This window comes from Rhodnius prolixus, unplaced genomic scaffold (genome assembly GCF_049639745.1).
Source record: "Rhodnius prolixus isolate KJV_2025 unplaced genomic scaffold, Rpr scaffold_15, whole genome shotgun sequence".
NCBI lineage: Eukaryota > Metazoa > Arthropoda > Insecta > Hemiptera > Reduviidae > Rhodnius > Rhodnius prolixus.
In genome coordinates, this window is record NW_027411605.1 from 1,967,128 (window position 1) to 1,987,268 (window position 20,141).

The window sequence follows — 20,141 nt, forward strand, 5'->3', positions numbered from 1 at the left end:
GGATCAATGAAAAGAAAGAAAATAACTTAAGAGAAAAATATTAAATAATTCTTTCTTCATGCAAGGGTAGACAGATAGGAAGAAAACATTGTAACCAATCACAAGCAATAAAATAACAGAATAGTGAAAAAACGTTTTTATTTTGAACTAATTCTGTAAGAAAAAGAAAGAAAAAAAAAACCTTCAAAGAATTTCTTGAAATTACAGTCTTAGGTTGAGTGAAAAAAAATATAATTGGTTGAAAATAGAAAACAATAAAAATATCAAAGCAGCAATAATTAAAAATTGTAGATTTGAAATAATTTTGTTTTAAATCTGTTTAAAACTTAAATAATTAAAAATATTTACAAAAAAAATAAAAATCAACATAAAATAAGTCTCTTGTAACAATTCCATAGGCTTTTCCGATCAAAAAAAAAAAAAAAAAATTACAAACTTTACATATATTTTTTCTTTTTTTTTGACAAATCAAAATTTTCCACCAAACAACATCTGAAAATGTGGGCGTGCTTTAGATTTTCATTTGAGTGGTGTTATCAACATTTTCTTCATTTTTTCTTTTTATATATACTTATGTATTCTTGTTATAAGCTGAGTAAATAAAAATTGTGCCGTTACATTTAATTTGGTGCTTTAAAAAACCATTCTTTAAAAACATTTGATTTTTTTTCTGTAACATTTAAGTTTTTATTTTTATTTTTTGCAAAATTCTTTTTTAAAACATCAAAAAACTTATGTTAAAAACATTTTCTCAATTACTATTCTTACTTTTTCTTATTTCCCTTTAAATACAAGTTATTCTTTTACAAATTTTTTGCTTAAGTATTTATTTTATAACTGCTTATTTAAATATATATATAAATACACATTGCTATTATTAATTCTTCTCGAAAAATTACAAATTTATTTTTAAAGAAAAACCACAGGGTAATAAAAATATAATTATTAATAATAATTTTGCAATGTATAAATATTTCGTTTTGTTAACATTTAAGTAATAAATTAATTAAATCTACCTGGTTTTCGAACTTGAAATCTTATTCGTATTTTATTACCCTTTCAACTACAGTGGGCTTTTATAGATGTTGGTATCTAGTAGCCTCAAATGAATTGTAAAGAAAGTCAAGAGGTTTTTGGCATCCATTGCAAAAGTATTGCAATCAAACATCACGAATGCATTCCATTTAAATCATATGAGATCGTTGAATGAATGTGTTCTTGACGACATCCCTCACTACAATAATACCAGCCATCAATCCATCAATAAACAACTCTCAGATTCATTTAGCAAAAGTAATTGATGCATATATTTAGTAATCCCATAAACTGTAGCATAATTTGGGGCAGCAGATTTTAGATTTGAACAAAAAATATTGACGTGCATATCTGTACAAAAGAAAATATGGGAAATTTCCTCCATTAAGGATTCTTAAAAAAAAAAAAAAAATCTCACTTGTAGAGAGCTTTTTGTAAATTGTATACGTTCAATCAAAACCACATACTCTTGTATATAACCAGAAAACACAACAAAGACCAATTTATATTCCCTATCTCTACTATTTCAACTAATGCAACAAAAGTGTCCGGCATTTTTTTTAAGGAACTTTCTGACTGGAAAACCGACAGAGCTTGTAGGTAAAGTTAATCTCGATGAAAGCTTTGCCTTTCCAAAGACCAAAAGATTATTCAGCCAGAAGAGAGGAGAAGCGCTGGATAGTTTACAGCTAACGGTTTAGTTTCGAGAAAATCGGGGCTTCATTTGTTTCGTAAAACAAGAAATCAAAAATGAATTATCTAAGAAAAGCGTTCGATATTTGTATCTGGAAAAGAGTTATGAAAGCAATGATAATTTTTTGGGTAAGTTCAATCTGGGAGTAAGCTGCACCACTTTAAATCATCATTATACGTACATTGACTTCTCACATAAAGATTGTACAGTTCATTAGTCAACTATTACAAACCTAAAGGAGGCCTCATTTTATTAATACTTGAGGGATCGTCAAACCTTTCAGATGAAAAAATACATCAACTTCTTGAAAGAATTATAGTTCACAGTTCTTTTACAATTTAATATAAAAAATTAGATTTAAAAGCATGTTATTTAAATACTCAAATAGTATAAAAGGGGCAATTTAGTGGAGACTACGGAGTCGGGCAAGACTGTCTGTTAACACTATTGAAAGTTGAACTATATCTTATAAACCCTTAAAAAATTTAAACAAAATACGATTTAGGTATTGCTGTTTTTAATTCATTATTAATAACATTTAAAATATTTAACTTTTGCCAATGAGTTGTTTGTTTTGAACTTCTTTGCTTTTTTTTTTTTTGGTTTATTTCGTTTCTTATTACTTTTGTTTGAGCAAGGTTACTATTCTCTTTTTTATTTTTTAAAGAAGAACGCATTTTTAGTTTCAAATTTGTTGGCAGTGTATAAAAAACTATTACAACAATCCTTTGGCGACTCGTAAGACAAGTAAAAATACGAATTTATATGAATGAAGAAAACCGTGAAGTAGGATTTATTTAGATGTTTCCGCTGGCCAGGCCATCGTTAACGAAAAATGGAAATTCAATTTTCAAAGCCCAAAAATTGTGCAGATTAAAGCGAAGAAAATACCAAAGAAACTGATAAATCAAGTTATAAGAGGAGTGAAGTGCATCTACCTTAGTTGTAGGGTTATTGGAAACGAAAGACATAAAACGATATCTAGCAAATTGATTGGCAGGTAAGAGCAATCCTGTAGAAGAACCATTCGAAAAGTTACCATTATTAAAATCACGACATTTTGTCTGGTCCTAAAGACATCGATATTTGAATAGAAAACATTAAAATTCTGGCAAAGCTTTTGAATTATATTTATTTCCTTCTTCAGGGCTGTCAAAAAGGTAAATAATAATTTACTACTCAGTGTTGAAGGTAGTAAAAGCAAGTGGCATTTGAAATTAACTTGGTATCTGTACAAAACAATATTTTTTCAAACAAGTATTACTTTCCGTTAATTTTTTCGTCCTGACCAGGGGCATCGTAAAAACGATTGCAGCTGAACAGAATGAAGATAAATTAAATTAATAAGATTTTGCAGAATTTATTTTTGAAAAAACTGTAGCGGAGAATATGTTAGCAATTGGTATGAAAGGTAGGTAGAAGAAATCATCAAAGAAGAGATTAACGAAATCATAAGCGGCTATTGGGGGAAAAAAAGGTTGAATTAATAGTGATGGTATTGGAAGAGCATGAACGACTAAAAGCGATTTTGGGGTCGAAATGCCTCAAGAGAAGGATCGAAATATTTTCTCAACTTATTAAATTTAGGGTTCCTCAAGTTTTTTCAGAAGATATATAAAAAGCTGACTGGAAAACTACTACACAGAGTAACTTCCTTTCTAATAACTTCTTCACACCTCTTCGCCTTTACCTGAAAAATTGCCCATCCGTTCGTTGTTCTATTTCTTACATTTGTGTGATATCTTAACATCCTAACTGAAGCTTAACTCGAGATCCTCCCCTTCAAGGTGACCCTTTCAAAAAAGCCTTTTTTCCAGGTTGCCTCACTCGAATGAAGTTAGCGAAATTCATTACCTACCTATGGTGTCTATTCTTTCTGATATACATCAATGTTGATATCTCAGCTCTAAAAACAAACAGCTTGAAAAGATGAGAATATTGATAGCAGAGATATTGATATTAACATTCTAATATTGTAGTCGGAATTTATTCTTCAAGTTCTTCAACTTTTGTAAGATCTTACGAGTCACCACTGTTGTACACCCAAGAGCAGAAAAAAAAAAAAATCAAAACACTTTCATTAACAAAAAGAATATCAAATCTTTCCAAAGATTAAAGTACTATTTAAGAAGTATACATACATAGATATTTTCTATTTTCGTTTTTCTGTGTTCTTTTTATCTTTGACGTCAGGTACAGATGGTTACATAGTCATTTTTTTTTATTTATGTACACAGCTAACAACTATTACTTTTTTCAACTTGCATTACATAATTATAGAATGAATATATTTTTTTCCTGATGAAACTTTTTTTATATGGAATTTTGCACACAATTTTATATAATGTATATATAAAACCGACATGGTACCGACATCATTATTAAAAAAGAAAAATGGATATTTTTAAAAAAGGTGAAGAGGTTACTTTTCACAAGGTTTTCTTCTTAATCAACATTTTTAAAAATCAAAGTTATGTTTTTTGCACTATAAAATTGTACTAATTTTTTTTTTGTCTTTGTTTTTGTATTTAAATATTCGCACTTAAATATTAATTTGTTTTTGTGGTTTTTTAGTATTTATACAATTTTTTAGAACAGCATTACTATTTTGTTTTTTGTACCTTATTTTTTTTGTATTTTTCTGTTTTGTTTCTAGGATCTATTGTTAATTAAAATGAGCATATTACACTTAATATAGATTTTTTTTTTTGAGAAGTTTATTTTAAGATGTACTTTTATAAATTTAGTATCTGTGTTGGCCAGTTTGAAAGTGTTCTGTTAAGAAAAGCTAAATATATTTTTTTTTTTACTTAAGTTCAACCATAACTTTAAAGAAAAAGAACTGTCATTGTCTCAATCACACTAAGTGCAGATTGCTTTAAGATATATGTAAATGGAAACTAAGACTGACTGAAATTTGCCAGCCAAAACTCTGTGCTACTCAGCCACAGACGCGAACTGTAGTCATGAGTCTGGTTTCTGAGAAATGCATGCTTGGTCTCTGAAGTTATGATTTGGCAAAAGAGCTAGTGAGAATAGCAAGTAACGATAAAGGTGGCGAAAAAATTTAAAAAAGGAACAAATACAAGTCTGCATTACTCACTAATAGTCATTTTCTCTCGCCTTGTAGTTAGCCAATCCTTAATAATGAATGTCATAATCCCAAGCAGAAATTATTTGTTCAAGCCCATTTTACTTATATGACAGTCAATGTTTCAACAATACCAGTGAATAGAATAGAATAACAGAAAAAGCCATAATTGTTTACTTTCCTTGGTTCCTTCCTTCCAGAAGGTTGATCCTTCTGGTGCACGCGGGACATCCATGAGAACAAATTAGTCACCTGCTGTATTCCTTTATTCACCACGCCAAAATTCGCACGAATATTTCCACTTGCTTATTTTTTCTGGCCACAAAATATTAGGAATTTCGACGGAAAAAATTGATCAAATGAAGAGCTTGGAAATGCGAGCAATGATTTTTCTTTTGCAGGTTTCACGATCATACTGTTTTGATATAGAATTCTGGTATTGAGGAAGATCTTCCTGACCGTCCAGAGAGAATACAACTACCAAACAAGGGAGACCGCATTGCCTTCATGATCTTATTTTCCCAGTTGCATGCATACTTTCTAGACACAACATTCCTACCTGCTTCATCTGAACATCTTTCTCTTTGGTGTCAACTCGTTTTCCTTAGTTGATTGTTACTGTCTCTAAGAAAGAGGTGTGTGTGTGTGATTGGGGCAATTTTTCTTAAATGTTTTTTTCATTAAATTTACAATTTTTTATGGTTTCTTAAAACAAAACGCTGAAGATGTGGATTTTTTTGGAGACATACTTAAAAAAAAACACCAAAGAATCTAGATTAATATCCGGGTTACCTATATATCGATTAATTTACTACAAATTTAGACCAAACTAGGTTCACGACAAGCCTATAATTATGCTAGTAGATTAATACCACAGCAAAATTAATTAAATTTGGCATAGAAAACATTTTATTAACTTTGTAAAAACAATTAAAATAGAGCACTTCTTCATTTGGCCCACACAGATAATGAATTAAAAATATTAAAAGCATTTTAACAATAATTATATTTTCTGTACTTGATTCAAATTATTTTATGAAAATTTAAATAATGAACTAATCGCACCTTAAACAAGTTTTTGATTTTTAACCAAGAAAAATAAAAACAAAAAAAGAGATGTTTTTGGTTTTTGTTTTGTCAAAAAAAAAAAAAAGAAGAAGTAAATAATTAATAATAATAAAATAAAAGAAATGAAATAAAAAAAAAAATCACTTCATTTAAAAATGTGTATTAATTCTCTCTTTTAAAAAGAACACACTTAAAAGTGTGACCCATTATTACACTTAATGCTTCAAAAAGAGACAAAAAGAACATTAATAATAGAAATAGTTTTGAAAATTTACAATATTTACATTTTTCTTTAAAGAGTTTTCTTTGTTTTCAAAAGAAAAGAAAAAGAAATGTTTTTACATGCAAAGTGCTTTTGTTTTTTTAAAATTATTATTTTAATTTCGATTCTTACACTTCTTTTCATTTTTTTTTAAACTAATAAGCACCTAAAAAGAGATTTGTACTTTTCATAAAATTATAACAAGCCCATCTTTCAATATAATATAATTTTCACTTTTATAACTTATTTTCAAAAAAAAATTATAGTACATTTTATTATATATTTATAAACTTCTTTTTTGAAAAATAAAAAAAAAAAACTAATATACAAAAACATGACTTATAAAAACAAAAACTAATAGAATAAATTTTAAGACAAAAAAATTAAGATGGAGAGGCACTAAACATTTATAAAAATTATTTTTGCTTCTAAATTTTATACAAGGTGTTTAAAATAAAAAAAAATGGTTAAAAGTTACCTGGCATTATGTTTTTTTTTGTTTTGTTTTGGTTTAGAATTAATGGCTGTTGAAATGGTTTTAATTGATTTAGCCCTGGAAATCGTCTCAGGGAGGTCGTCTGGCATTAAATCCCCTAACAGTACTTCAACTGTAGTATTAATAAACGTTTATTATATAAGTTATTTCAAAAAATTTCCGAAAGCTTCTGAATGACCAAGGGTTGCTGCTTATCTCTAACACAGTTATAAAAAAGTTATCTAGACTTGTCCCTAAAGGTGTGTGGGGGGAAAAAATGCAAAAGACTGAATAGAAAGTGAAGAAGCTGTAAAGATTAAGCTAATTGGGTGATGGTACTGCATGCTGACAGACTTACATTCTGAGTAGAAAGCTACAAAAACTCGGGTAACTTTTTTTGTATTATTTCCCCCATAAAATAAAAGATGGACCAGAAATTTTGGAAGTCAGCACAAAACATTGTTGCCAAGAGAATCATTGTAGACTAGGAACTACTAAGTATATCAAAGCTAAACACACCTTTGTAAAAAGTGTTACAATACAGCATGCCCAAACGAGGAATCCCATACTACTTTTGCTTTTCCTCTCTCTCCCTCGAGGCTATAGGATTCGCTAAATGAAACACATGACGTCACACATAGGGACGATGATGTGTGAGATCAGAGGATAAGTAAAACTGATAAGCAAGAATTTGAAATCTTCAAAAAAAGACGTAAATATGGTCTTAAACTTCCAAGCAGAAGTAGTGATTGTCCAGAAGTTTAAATAAATTATTAGAATTTATTAATTGCAAAAGTGGCTATGGGGAAAGCTTAGAAAAAGATGGGAAATCAACAATGACGTGATCTTACCCTAACCCACAAGTCCAGCACCACCAAGCTCGCCTACCACGACTTCAAGAATACACTTTACAACCGTTTTTTTACTGAGTTTAACCGTATATTCACTTTACCCCAAATTGTAGATAATAGTCCATAGTTTAGTAGAGTAATTGATCACTCGTTTCTAAGTTAGTGTTAATGCCAGTAATTAATCTAAATAATTCTTTTAACAGTAATTATAGTATCATCAAAGAAGGAGGATATGACTTGTGAAGCCGAATAACTTTAGTTACAATTGAAGTGTAAGCCTGCGAAGAATTACGGGGAAAAAAAGTGAAAATGGAGAGGAACCCGACATTGGTACCAACTACTCGTAATCTTTAAAGAATAAGAACGTAATTAAAGCCGAAGTCTGCGCTTAGTTTACAAATTTGAGGGAAGCTACTAAAAAAAAAAAGAAAAAAAAGAAAGCAATTAAAAAACTATTGGTTCTTACAAAAGACGTTTTAATTCTTACTAGTGCTCAATTTTTTGAAAGCCAAGTAAACATTCACCAACACCTATGCACAGAAAAATTAGAGCATTAATAATTTAAAAAATAAACAAATCCATTAAAAATATTAAATTTTTAAATTCCATTAAATTTTCTTAATTTTTTTTTTCTTTTTGGTCCACAACAATTTTTATTTTTAATATTTATTTTTTCCTTTCAATTTTATTTCCTTCTAATGAGAGTGGACCATAAAACAATACTTTTCCAGTTTTTCTTTGGCATTCTTTAATTATAATTTTTAATTTTTTTTTTAATTTTATATTTTTATATTTTTTAATTTTTCTAATTTATTTGAAATGCCGACTGTACAAAAATAAGAATTATAGAACAATTTTTTTTTTTAAATTATTCTTTACAATGAACATTAACAAGAAAAATGTAATAATCAATTTGTTACAATTACAATTATAATGTTTATAATTAATTAAAAAATGGCACAGTTACATTATATGTCTGTATTTTTATTTTAATTTACATTTTATTATTATTTTTATTTCTATTTATATCTATACAAAATGAAGAAGTAAAATGAAAAAAATGACAAAGCTGATTTGAGAATAGCTCAGGGTTTATTATATCATTTATAATTATTATTCTTAATATTATTATTATTATTAATAACTCCAATCAGTCATTTCTAGTAAAAAAAACAAAAAAATAATAAACAAGTACCGACCAAAGTACAAACAGCTACAAAATGACGACTTTGTAAAAATTTTATAAATTTTTAAATTGTACATAAACGAATTGCTGTGTTTATTAATAATTTTCTTTTTTTTTCATTTTTTTTTTGTACTAAATTTCATAAAATTTACATTAAAAATAACGAAAACAGGGAAAAAAGAAGAACAAAAATCACAAATTATTAATTAAGTCCAATTCCTTTATTTTATTTATTTTTTTATGAAGTTAAGGGCAGACTTGTTTTTCATATTAAAAAATAGGTTTAGACAATTATTAATGGGGTTTATTTGTTTAAAGATTGTTTTAAAAAGTTGTACTTTTATTGTAGAAGGGGAAACCCCAGAGTATGAAAGTGAACCCTGAGTACAGTTCTATGAAGAAAACTACCGAGGTTTTTCAAATAGCACGTAAATTAATGGAACACATCTACAGTTGAAAATTTAAACATCTGCTCTAAAATACGGCTCGAGTATTTCGGAAAGTCTCAACTTACAGAATAATAAAATTACCTTATATTGGGGTTGAAGATAGCGAGCTTGCCAACAATTTGGGTAAGCGAAGTGGTCAAGGATCCACATTACGCAGGCAGGAACGAAACTGTAGGGACATGAGAACCTTCTAAGGGCTACAAACTTGGATGTTACTTTTGCAGAAGATAGTGTATCAGCTGATGTACTCCCGTGAAACTAATCTGAGAAGAATAATCAAACCTACGTGGCAATTACCATTTTCGATGATATAGAAGGACACATGGACTATACTTAAAAAATCTTCCCAGATCTTTCCTAGAATGAAAGGTCACAAAAAGACCTCAATTGGACGCCTTGAAAAATATCTGGTGGATTCTCAGTTTCTAACGGGACTATTTTCAGTTAGAAAACACAAGTTCACAAAGTTTCTTTAGATGAACTTTCTAAATTTCTCGTTGTGAGAAATGAGGCAGAAACATACAAATATATACGGAATCTGAAAATTCTTTTTCGCACTTGAAGGTACCTCAAAAAACTGTACTTACGGTGAAAAGCTCAAAAATTGAAAAACTTCACGATTACAATACATTTTTTGGGGGAGGGGGAGGGAATGTATGGGAAAGCAGAAAATGGGGAAAAAAGAAATGTGGAAAAATACTAATATAGTTCGACCAAGACAGATCTACTTTATAGCAAACATAAAAACTCTCGTAAGATGAATGATTAATTTGGAAAAGTATGAAAAGTGATTCTTGATTTTCTTTTTTTTTTGGCGGTAGCGAACAAAACACTGGGAACAATTTACAGAAGTTTGCCAAAATCCAGACAAACTATTGTAATACAAAAAAAATACTCCCAAGCAAAAAAAAAAAAAAGAAATCGCCTGGAACGAATGTGGGTATGGATGGCATCGAGAAATTGTAGGAATCACGGCCACTGAAGATGGCCCAAAGTCCGCAACTGAACCAACTTCTTTTTTTCTTTTTTTTTAAGCTGCAAATCAACTTCACTATCAAACCCTGGAGAATCCTAAACTAATTATTGAAAGGACGTATTTTTGTTTGTTTATGAAATAAATGCATTTGTATTACTTTTAGTTGGTTATTTAAAATTTAATTTTTGTTCTTAAATTTGTAACTTGATGGTTAATTTCGTTTTAACCACTTTTTTTTCTTTCAAAAAAAGGGTATTATTTTCTTTTAACAATTAAACGAGTGACTTTAATAAAGGCAGTGATGTTCTGGATTTGGAGCTTTTAGTTCTTTAGAAAAACCACTCTACAATTTCTGTTGTCTTTACACCACCATATTTATTCCCTGGTCTTTGATTTATACTGTTTTTTTTTTTTTAATCCTTATTTTCTTTTTTATCCATATTTCACTGTTTTCCTATTACTTCTAGTAGTTAGCTTAGCTGCATTTGATTCTTATTCTTCCCTAAACTTAATTCAAGCATAATAAAGGGCATCTCTATTATTATTTGTTACTTATTACACCGGTCATGTAGATAACTAATCACTGGGATATTGATAACTAGATGACTGTTTAGTTTTGGTTGTTTTAACTTAGTGCACTGTTCAGGAAGTCGATGAACAGTAACATTTTGTGATGACTAAGAAGTTGGCGACTGAGGTTGTGTTGAAGGTTCGGATTTGATTGAAGATGGAGAAGTGATCACCGACACTGGGCTACTTCTAACAACAATCGTAGGAGGTGTTAAATTATTATCATTATTAATATTATTATGGTTACTATTATTCGAAGTGATGTTATTCATTGATGGAGGAGTATTAATATCATCAACTTTATTAATTTTATTTGATGGTGAACTTGGCGTTACTAAAACAAGCGTTGATGATGATACCTGTGCTTTACTACAACAATTATTAGCATCAACAATTGTTGACTGTTGTTGCTGCTGGTGCTGTTCAACAACTGGTAGGCTATTAATTATATTTTCAACAATTGCTTGATCCCAATTAGACGGTTGTTGTACAACTGTCGTTGCAGTTTTAGCCGGTGGTGTAATATCTTCAACCGTTGCTGTTGTTGATGAACTAGTGGTTGTTTCAATAGTTTCATCACAATTAACAATAGAAGATTGGATTGCTGTTGTTGTTGCTGCTGTTGCTATACAATTGTTACTGTTGTTCAATATTGGCGGTACTATTACTAGATTGTTCACTGGTGGATTGACTGTTTCTTGCCGGCTCTTGCCAACATTTTGTACCTCTTCTTCGTTTCTTTGGTGGCATTTTGACTCCCTGGCCTGTGGACATAGAAAATAAATTATAAACTTTTCTTAAAATCTAAAAAAAAGATTGACAATAGTGACTTGGTGGTAAACACCTAGGTAAGCAAGTATCCCTGTTGTGTAAGTTTTTTTCGGATATAAATGCAGTATAAAACTCAATAAATTTGGTTAATAAATAATCAGGCATTAAATTGTAAGAAGAATGATGTTTGACGATGGCCAGAGAGCCTTTATACAAATAGACTTTAAAATAAATTTTCGAATATAGATCGTGCCTCTCCTATAGGGGCTTCTGGAATCAGAATTTATAATTAGTGAGATATGTGATGATGTAATCTTAAATAATAATAATAATAAATTAAAAAATAATTTTAAAGGGTCGAAACAATTATCTCTCCCTAATACTGGTAATTATCAAAGATTTGGAGGGTTGTTTTAGGATGAACGGTGGAGCCAATGAGTCCACTCCCAGGGGATACTATCTAGGAGGACAAAATAGAATAGGGGTAGCCACAAAAAGTTCCTGTAAATAGATTAAGTTAAGAAAACTGATAGTTTACAGTTTTAACTTAATGGATTACTTATTTGAGCTGTTAATATTAAAAAAATTGAATTGAAATATGCTTTTAACGTTTATAGAAAAATAAATATGTTTTAAAGTGTTCAAATGAATTTTAGATAATCTGAAATTTTATCTGCTATAATTTTTATGTAACTCTAATCGATTTCGGAAAGATTTGATTATTCACTATAGAAGTTTCCGTCAAACCAATTAATCTTGTCGTCATATAAGTAATATGTCCCTGTGGTACGAGGGATATGTCATAATATGTCCTTACTTCTCTTTTGAGCTTAATGACCCAAGCTGCACATACAAATTCACAATTTAAACTAGACAGCAGTAAAATTTCTAAACAGAAAACGAATATAAATGAACTTTAGAAGGAAAGAAAGTACTTCTTCGGTAATTGAAACCAAAAGCCTCTTGTCATAAATTTAAACGAAGTAAACTCATTAACCAATTAACACCGAAGATAAAGTAACAGACTTAATAATGTGCAAAGAAACGTTGCTGATTCAATCATGGAAATCTTACTATTTATTCAGGATCAACATTTTTATAATAGATTCAGCTTAGGTCGTTGCTTTTCTTTGGGACAGTTTTGTGAACCGAGGAAACAAATCAAAGCTTAGTCACATCAATAGTCAATAAAACTGCAAGAAATTAACAAATTATTATTGAAATGGGGTGCCCTGACTGAGGCAGAGAATTTGAGCCTCAGATTAGACCCCGACAGATAACCCAATCTCTCATCAGTCTCTTAACATTCCATCATTACACTGTTTTACTCTTACTAAACCATCACAGAAATCAACAAGAAATGTCGAACAAGAAATTCATAAAAAGTTTGGTTTGAGAAATGCTTTATTGACCTCTCTTAGCATTCGACTACACAACATTAAGTCTTACTTTAAAATTAAAAACACAAACAAAAAATTATAAGAAATCACCGAGAATAATTTCGTACAGCAAGATTTGATATCGGGAAAATATTTAAGATTTAGGGTTAATTAGGTAAAGTTAATTGGAAAATAATCAATAAAAAATTAGTATTAGGATTGAAAGGGCAATAAAACACCACACACCAACATTATCTCATAATATTTAATCACAGGAATTTCTTATCATTCTTTGTTTAAATTACAATTATTGTTGTTTTTGAAAAACGTTACATTATAAATTTCTGTTTAATGAAGAATCTGTTTAATATTAAACTTATATAAACTAAGAAGTATATAAACGACAATACATAAAAAGCAATAAAACTATTGGCCAAAAACTAAAAAGAAAATATGTATGTACATTCCACAAAATCCAAATAAACAAACTTACAAGCTTGCTAATAATTAAATTGAAAAAATAAAAAAAAAACAGAAAAAGATTTTTTTTTTAATTTTGTGTTAAATATTTTGTAATAATACCTTATTAATTTGTTGCCTAAGGGAGACATTATCTTTCAAAAGCCTTCTATTCTCAGCTTCTATACTGTCTAGCCGACCGGCTAATTTTTGTACAAGTCCCACCACAACTTTTCGAGTAGTCTCTTTGGCGTCACTTAGAGCAGCGAATACGGCCGCTACCTGTTCAACAGCGCTATCTGCAATAGAAAATTGTTTTACATTATTTAAAACTAAAAGCTAATTTCTCATTTTGAAATTAATTCAAAAAAGATAATAATATGTTTTAGAGTTGGTCCTTAGTGACTGTATAGTTGCTTTTTTGCCTGAAAAGCTGCTTAAGTAGGTAATCTAAGTATGTATCCATGACCTGTTGTAAGCATGATAATTGGAGACTAAATTATTCTAATATTCAGCTTTGAACTCATTTTTCAGGTGATCTTGAGTCCATATACAGCACCAAAGGGGCTAGAAGATTGTTCCAAGTGTGGCTCTGGAGTTGGTATCTTTGGGTAGAATTCAGAGGTTTTCATTGAAAGTTTTTCTTGGCAGTTAGTTACACTGACCACATTTTTCCAAGGAGTAAGTTATGCTATCAAAAAAACCTGAGGAAAACTTAAAAGATAAGGTGATTCTCTTTTTCTTAGACAGCCAGAGTGCGTGCGCTTAAGGCTCTGTCTCCTGAAGACTGGAAGAATTAAACGAAAACATGACTGGTAGGAAAATCCTAGACCTTGAAAAAAACGACAAGAAAATATGATTATTTTGGCCGCAATTACAGAGGAATATGGCCTGTCCCATATCCTAATAGAAAAGGAATAAACAATTCCACATCTGTGAATTACGGTGAGCCTCTCAAGCGATTCTAACTGATTGTGTCCACTCAAGAAGGCCCGGAGGACCTGACAGAGGCGCACCAAAAGAGATTATTGGTTACTAAGATAACAAGTTCTGCGATCTAATCAGGTAACTCGAGTTTAGAAATCTAGTTAAATAACGTAAGAAATGTAACCATCTCATCTTCTATCAGTTGATGACTTACCAATGCAAGGCAGGGCAGTATAAAACTGAAGAATTTTTCTTTGAAAAATAAAATGGTGCAACAATACAAAAGAGAAAAAATAAAAAGTGAAATTTTAATGAAGGTATAACTAAGTAGAATGAAGAAGAGGTGGTAAAAATAATAAAACATTTAAAAGGAGCAACACCAATAAAAATTGAAAATGCATAAATACTAATTAATTTAATAAAAATAATAAATACGTACTTTTTTTTTTAAACAAAATTTGATACTTTTTTGTTTATAATTTAGCTTTCATTTGCATTTTAGATTAGAAGTAGGTCCTTTTAAATGCTTTTTGTTTTCTAAATACACTTTTTTTTGGAGCACCAACACATTTTTTTTTTAACACAAAACACTTTTATAAAAACAAAAAACTTCAGAAACACTTTAAAAAATAAAACTAAAAAGAAGATTAGTTTTACAAGAAACGATCTTGCTGAGGAAATACACAACTTTTTGTGAAATTGAATTTTAAATACACGTAATAGTTTCAAGATGGAAGTCTAAACTTTTAATATAATATATTATATTCAGCAACTCTTGATGTAGTTATTTTTTTGAAGATCTGTTTAGCTAACTCTATTTGATGAGATCCTGATTAATTCAATTCGCCTCTTGATACCTTTCAACTTAGTTAAAGTAGAGCACTAATTATGTTTCAAGTCTGAAATATAACTGCAGTATTCATTTTAAAGAACTTAAAAACAAGGAAAAGTGCTCTATTATCATTAGCACACACTAAAAACGCCTAATCAATAAGCTCACTTATTTCAAATTAAAACATTGAGGAAAATACTTCTTGAAATTCTTTCTAGACTTCTTCACGACTAATTTTTTTGGAATCTCTTCTACTTACAATATTAGTTAAACAAGATAAAACCTAATCACTCGACATATTTTTGTACTTAAAATTAGATCATTTGAATTATAAATCTTTTAATGACAATTTAGTAAAAATCACCAAAAAAGAATTTAACATTGTACTTTTTTGCATATTCTGGGTATAATTAATTACTTTTTAACTTGATAAACCTAACCTCTAACAAAGTAAACATTCACTTATTCATCTTCTGACGGGCGTAGAACAACACTAGATTAAACTTTACAACACTTACCCAAAACTGTGCTTAGTCTTGAACAATTTTTTCATGTTGTGAAAATGAGCAACAGATGGCTAATGAGAACGTGAGTGAAACCAAAGATTTCAAACTCCACTATTCCACACATATGAACACTTTTAAGGTTCGATTTTTTTCCTCCTTTAATAAACTTTCACTGCTAAAACTGTTCGCAACATTGGCCAGACATAAATGCTCAATCACTGAAATGAGCAATTTAGTGATAAATCTATCAATCTGAGAATAAGCTGTTTAATAATAGTAGTTGTACACTGATCGAACAAAGTTATTACTTCTAACGTATTAAAAACAAAAAATCAACTATGTATTTAAATTCTGCAAAATAAATCAATACATTTTAATAAAACCGTCACAAATCTGGTGATCCTAAGTATAATTATGCTACTTAGAACGCAAATAACCCTTATAGTTTCGAGTACCGATTTCAACCAAATTTGTTACTCAAATTCTCTAGAGAAAAATTAAAAATACTTAAGGTAAAAAACATTTTATTGATCACAAAGAAGGCCTCTTTTTCTCAAAACAAAACACACTGCACATTATTCATGATTTGGTTTACGATTTATCGAATTTGCACGATTATTACGTAAAAGCCGCCATTATTATTATTTTCTTTCTAGAAAAACATTCTTGCCAATACTCTTGGCAACGAATTACTCAAGTAATTATATTATATTAAATTAAGAAACAAAAAATATTTACATATTCCACTTATTTAAATTATTCAATCAGCAATTTTAAAGATAAGTATTTTTTTAAAATTTTTAAAAATTACATTATTTCAAACGTGTCAACAAACATTAAAATAAAGCTTCAACAGTATCCTTGCATTAATTTGTCACGAAAAGGTATTGTGGTTTCATTTTTTAAAAAATACCTTTTATTCTAAATTTTCTAACCACTTACGTACAGTAATAATTCGCTCGCTATATTACTTTATTCATTTTGATTGTATTTACTCATTAAATTTATTTGGATTAAATTTCAAGAAAGTGGCTAAGGGATACGGCAGAGTACCGAGATTAGTTATGAAGTAGAATTCGCAGCTTACTAAAAGATTTGTTGGTTCCACGTCAAAGGTAGCCAGTAAAACGCTATTGGACAAGGAGATGAATTGAGGAGACGTTAAGTTTCCAGTCTTGTTATACCTCGCAGGTAGGCTAATGCAACTAGTCCTCTTAGAAATAATAAAAAGCATCTCGAACAATCCTCCAAATAAGCTGAGTAACAAATTTAAGAAATTCTCACATTCACACAGAGCAATAAAATCATGTACCTAAACTCTTCAAATTCCAACCTGTTACAAGATGGATAGTGGTTTCTTTCTATATTTCAGATTCTGGAATCAGAATCAGGCATAAAATTAATGATATCATTTGAGGTTCTTCCTCAAACTTAAAAGAATTTAAATCAAGAGACGTCCGCGAAAGAACTATCAACAACTGTCTATCTCACTTAAGAGGGCATCAGTCAGCTATTTAGATAACCGAGAACTCAAGTCAACTTCTTTCTGGGCACCAATTCAGGGAAAAAGCGACTATTTTCAACAACCTATCCATCCTCCTCTCATTTACCGAAATCCCCACATATATTGGCATCCATAAACACAATAAAATTGTGTTTATATATTATATTATGTAGTCAAAGACTAGGCTATAGGTGCTGCGCATCTCTATAATAGGTAGATTACTGCTTATATCCGAGTTAGATCAAAGAGTTAGTTAGTTGAATCAAATAAGTAGCTTATTGACTGTGAGCTACTAGGTCACCACGATCTTAGCAGATTGGAGGTTTAGGATTACTTTAAAACTTCTCTAATCATTTACCTCAACCGCATTCCTATAACCGATACAAAGCATTCAATCAGGTTCCATATAAATGTAATTTCCTACTATACGTTAAACATCTTTCCCTTACAAGCCCAGCGATAGAAACATTTTTATTTTAAGAGCCAATCAATAAGAAAGTAAAGTGAACTTCTTCTGAATCTTGATAAAAATGTATATAAACTTTTTTTTAAGCTTTTAGTTACTAAAGGCAAACTGTAAGATGTTTTATCTTAATCTCTCGCTTCGAAAGGAATCGTTATTTACACATGATATCTGATGTACTGTCAATCTCTCACTTCAGCTGTAAGTTGAAGTTTGAAATCTATAATACATAATTTATACATTTACATGTATAATAGATATATATATTTATATAATTCCAGTGATACATAATTTCTTTGGATTCGAGAGGAGGAAAAAATAGGGTCAAACATACATTCATTTAAGTACCCCATTGTAAACGTGCAGAATGAAATGTGTTCATGTTAATGCGAACAAAATATATCATTAAAAAAAATCGATTTCAAGTTTATACCTGATATTCCTTTTAAAATAAAAAATTATCTTTCTGTACGATAAGCCAAAATTGAATGCTGGTTTCAAATTTACTTATCTTATGATAAGAGTGGTTTTAAAATGTAGATTTGATAAGCACTTACGTCCTTTCGATATACGAATCAGAGTGAAGGTTTGATAAGTTGGTCACGAACTTTGGAGGTAGATGAAGTACCATTACTGGCGGACTTGTAATTTATTCCTGATTTGGAAATGGCAAACCTTGAACATTCCGGAGAGAAGTGGAGACCAAAATAGGGCCAAAATTGTTCAGGGTATTCAGAGCAAATGCTTTTCCTGATGCAATTTCAAGGTACAAAGCAAGTTGTAGCAGACAAGAATGGTGAATAGCAGCCCTGGCAAAGTTTATTTAATGGCAATAATTTAAATAACCTTAGATCTACGTTAGTTACTCATGCAGCTCTTAGGCCAGCAATCAGATAGTCTGTACGATGTAGTTTTTCTCATCACAAAATAAAGGAACTACTTTCGCGTATTATGAAGAGTTTGTATTAAATCTTTTTGCAGAGAAGAAAATAAATACCTGCAAGACTTTCCAAGGCGCTTAAGGCTACTTCATCAATGGATGAGGTGAATTAGAACACAATAAAACCATAGTAATATTAAACAGTACTAACAATACTAACAGTATTAACTACAGTAATATTAAAATAGAACTTACAGATCTGTGAGTACAGAATCTATACAGACGTTTTGAAATGAGAAATAGTATAGAAATATCTTTTTGAGATTCAATATTCACATAAAAACATTTTTTAAAACACACGATTTTGAACTTACGGAATTTCAAAACGAATATTTTCTTTGTAAACTCGTTTCGCAAAATAGTATAACATGATCATAATATCTTCCTTACTAGTTTAGTAAGGGAAAGAGTGCAGTGAAAATTCTTAAATAATACCCGAGAAAAACCTTTTCAAAATATTTTGAATAACAATTAAACTGTTGCAGCTTCTGTCCGCGTAAAAATACGCACTTCAGTTTAACCCTTCAACCTTGGAGATGTATAACAGTTTGGTTAGGTTAACCAGGTTATAACCTCTCCTCATAATCGAGATTATAGAGTGGCAGTACCACTTTGCGATATGAATGCCAATTAATTAAATGGATGTACAGAATAAAAATTTAATTGAAGTACTTTTTAAATTTTCTAATTTCTGATACGGAAATTTAAAAAAAAAGAGTAAAAAACACTCGATCTAAAGGTGACCTTTTTATAAACGATCCTTTCTTCATAACAAATAATAATAAAAGTTAAATTAAATTATTGTGTACCTTTAACAGCATCGTGCTGTTCAGATGTGCTGTCATCTGTATCGGTGGACAGTTCAATGTCCGGATTGAAGTAGGAACCGATGGTGTGATGGCCTTTTGAAAGACCGACAGGTGGTTTCTTATCTTCATTACTAACAACTTCCATTTTTACCTTAAAAAAATTGAATAAAATTTAAAATTCAAGATCATAAAAATGGTATGAACAGACATAAATATATATTCTCCAACTGGCAGTAATAATAAACACAATTCAAAGCTTAAAACTTGATCCAAAAATTACTTATTCAACATCTGTCGAAGCTTACTCTTGCAGGTGTCTACAAAGTGCAAAAATCTGTTGCAATATAATCAAATCCACTTCGACTTAAAAGACTTCGCTCATAAAAATAATTTGCCTTTAAGGGAATGCTTACAGAAATTGATACGAGTTTGTTAGAAAGATACGAGCTTGCCTGAGGGTATACGATAATTCCTAATATTTGTACCATCAACTGCTTGTTGAAGGTATAAGTCTTACATGTCCTGTAGAAAAGAAAAGTTGTTAGGCTGAGATTCCCATGGACATGCTTGGTTATTCAGCAAAATTTAAAAAGTAGAGTAAATCTAAGGGCAGCTCTCAAATCTGGGGTCTTCGCGTAACATTCCAGTACAGCATCATTTACTTTTCCCCTCTAAACCACAATACTTATTTTGTTATTACTCTCATCTGTCTCATATCTAAAATAATCAGTAAAACTTTAAACTTTTGTAGATCTATATAAATTTAAGATAACTTTTTTACTATAGCTAATCTAGTAAAAAAGTCTCCATATTTATTTATCCAATCAATGGAAGCATAATTGTCAAAATTATATTATGTATCTATCCATTTTTAATTTATTTTAAGCTGGCATA

At 29.8% G+C, this 20,141-nt stretch overlaps 1 protein-coding gene and 1 long non-coding RNA gene across 4 annotated transcripts in view; one reads left to right on the forward strand and one right to left on the reverse strand.

Moving 5' to 3' along the window:
• Window positions 1-1,016: 1,016 nt before the first annotated feature.
• Window positions 1,017-20,141, reverse strand: part of Snoo (Sno oncogene) — a 285,848-nt gene continuing 266,723 nt past the window's right edge. For both annotated transcript variants that reach the window (XM_074129838.1, XM_074129837.1), the window contains exons 4-6: window positions 19,248-19,398; window positions 13,390-13,565; window positions 1,017-11,421 (exon numbers count right to left, since the gene is read on the reverse strand). In XM_074129838.1, the coding sequence (XP_073985939.1) occupies window positions 10,765-11,421; window positions 13,390-13,565; window positions 19,248-19,398 (984 nt within the window). In that variant the 3' untranslated portion in view covers window positions 1,017-10,764. The remainder of the gene's footprint in view (window positions 11,422-13,389; window positions 13,566-19,247; window positions 19,399-20,141) is intronic.
• Window positions 16,256-18,078, forward strand: LOC141455029 (uncharacterized). Of its 2 annotated transcripts, none has more exons than XR_012459105.1 (3): window positions 16,256-16,415; window positions 16,557-17,699; window positions 17,780-18,078. It is a non-coding gene; the product is annotated as an uncharacterized lncRNA (long non-coding RNA). The 2 variants fall into 2 exon arrangements; XR_012459104.1 differs by having other exon boundaries at window positions 16,257-16,415; window positions 16,557-16,722; window positions 17,780-18,063.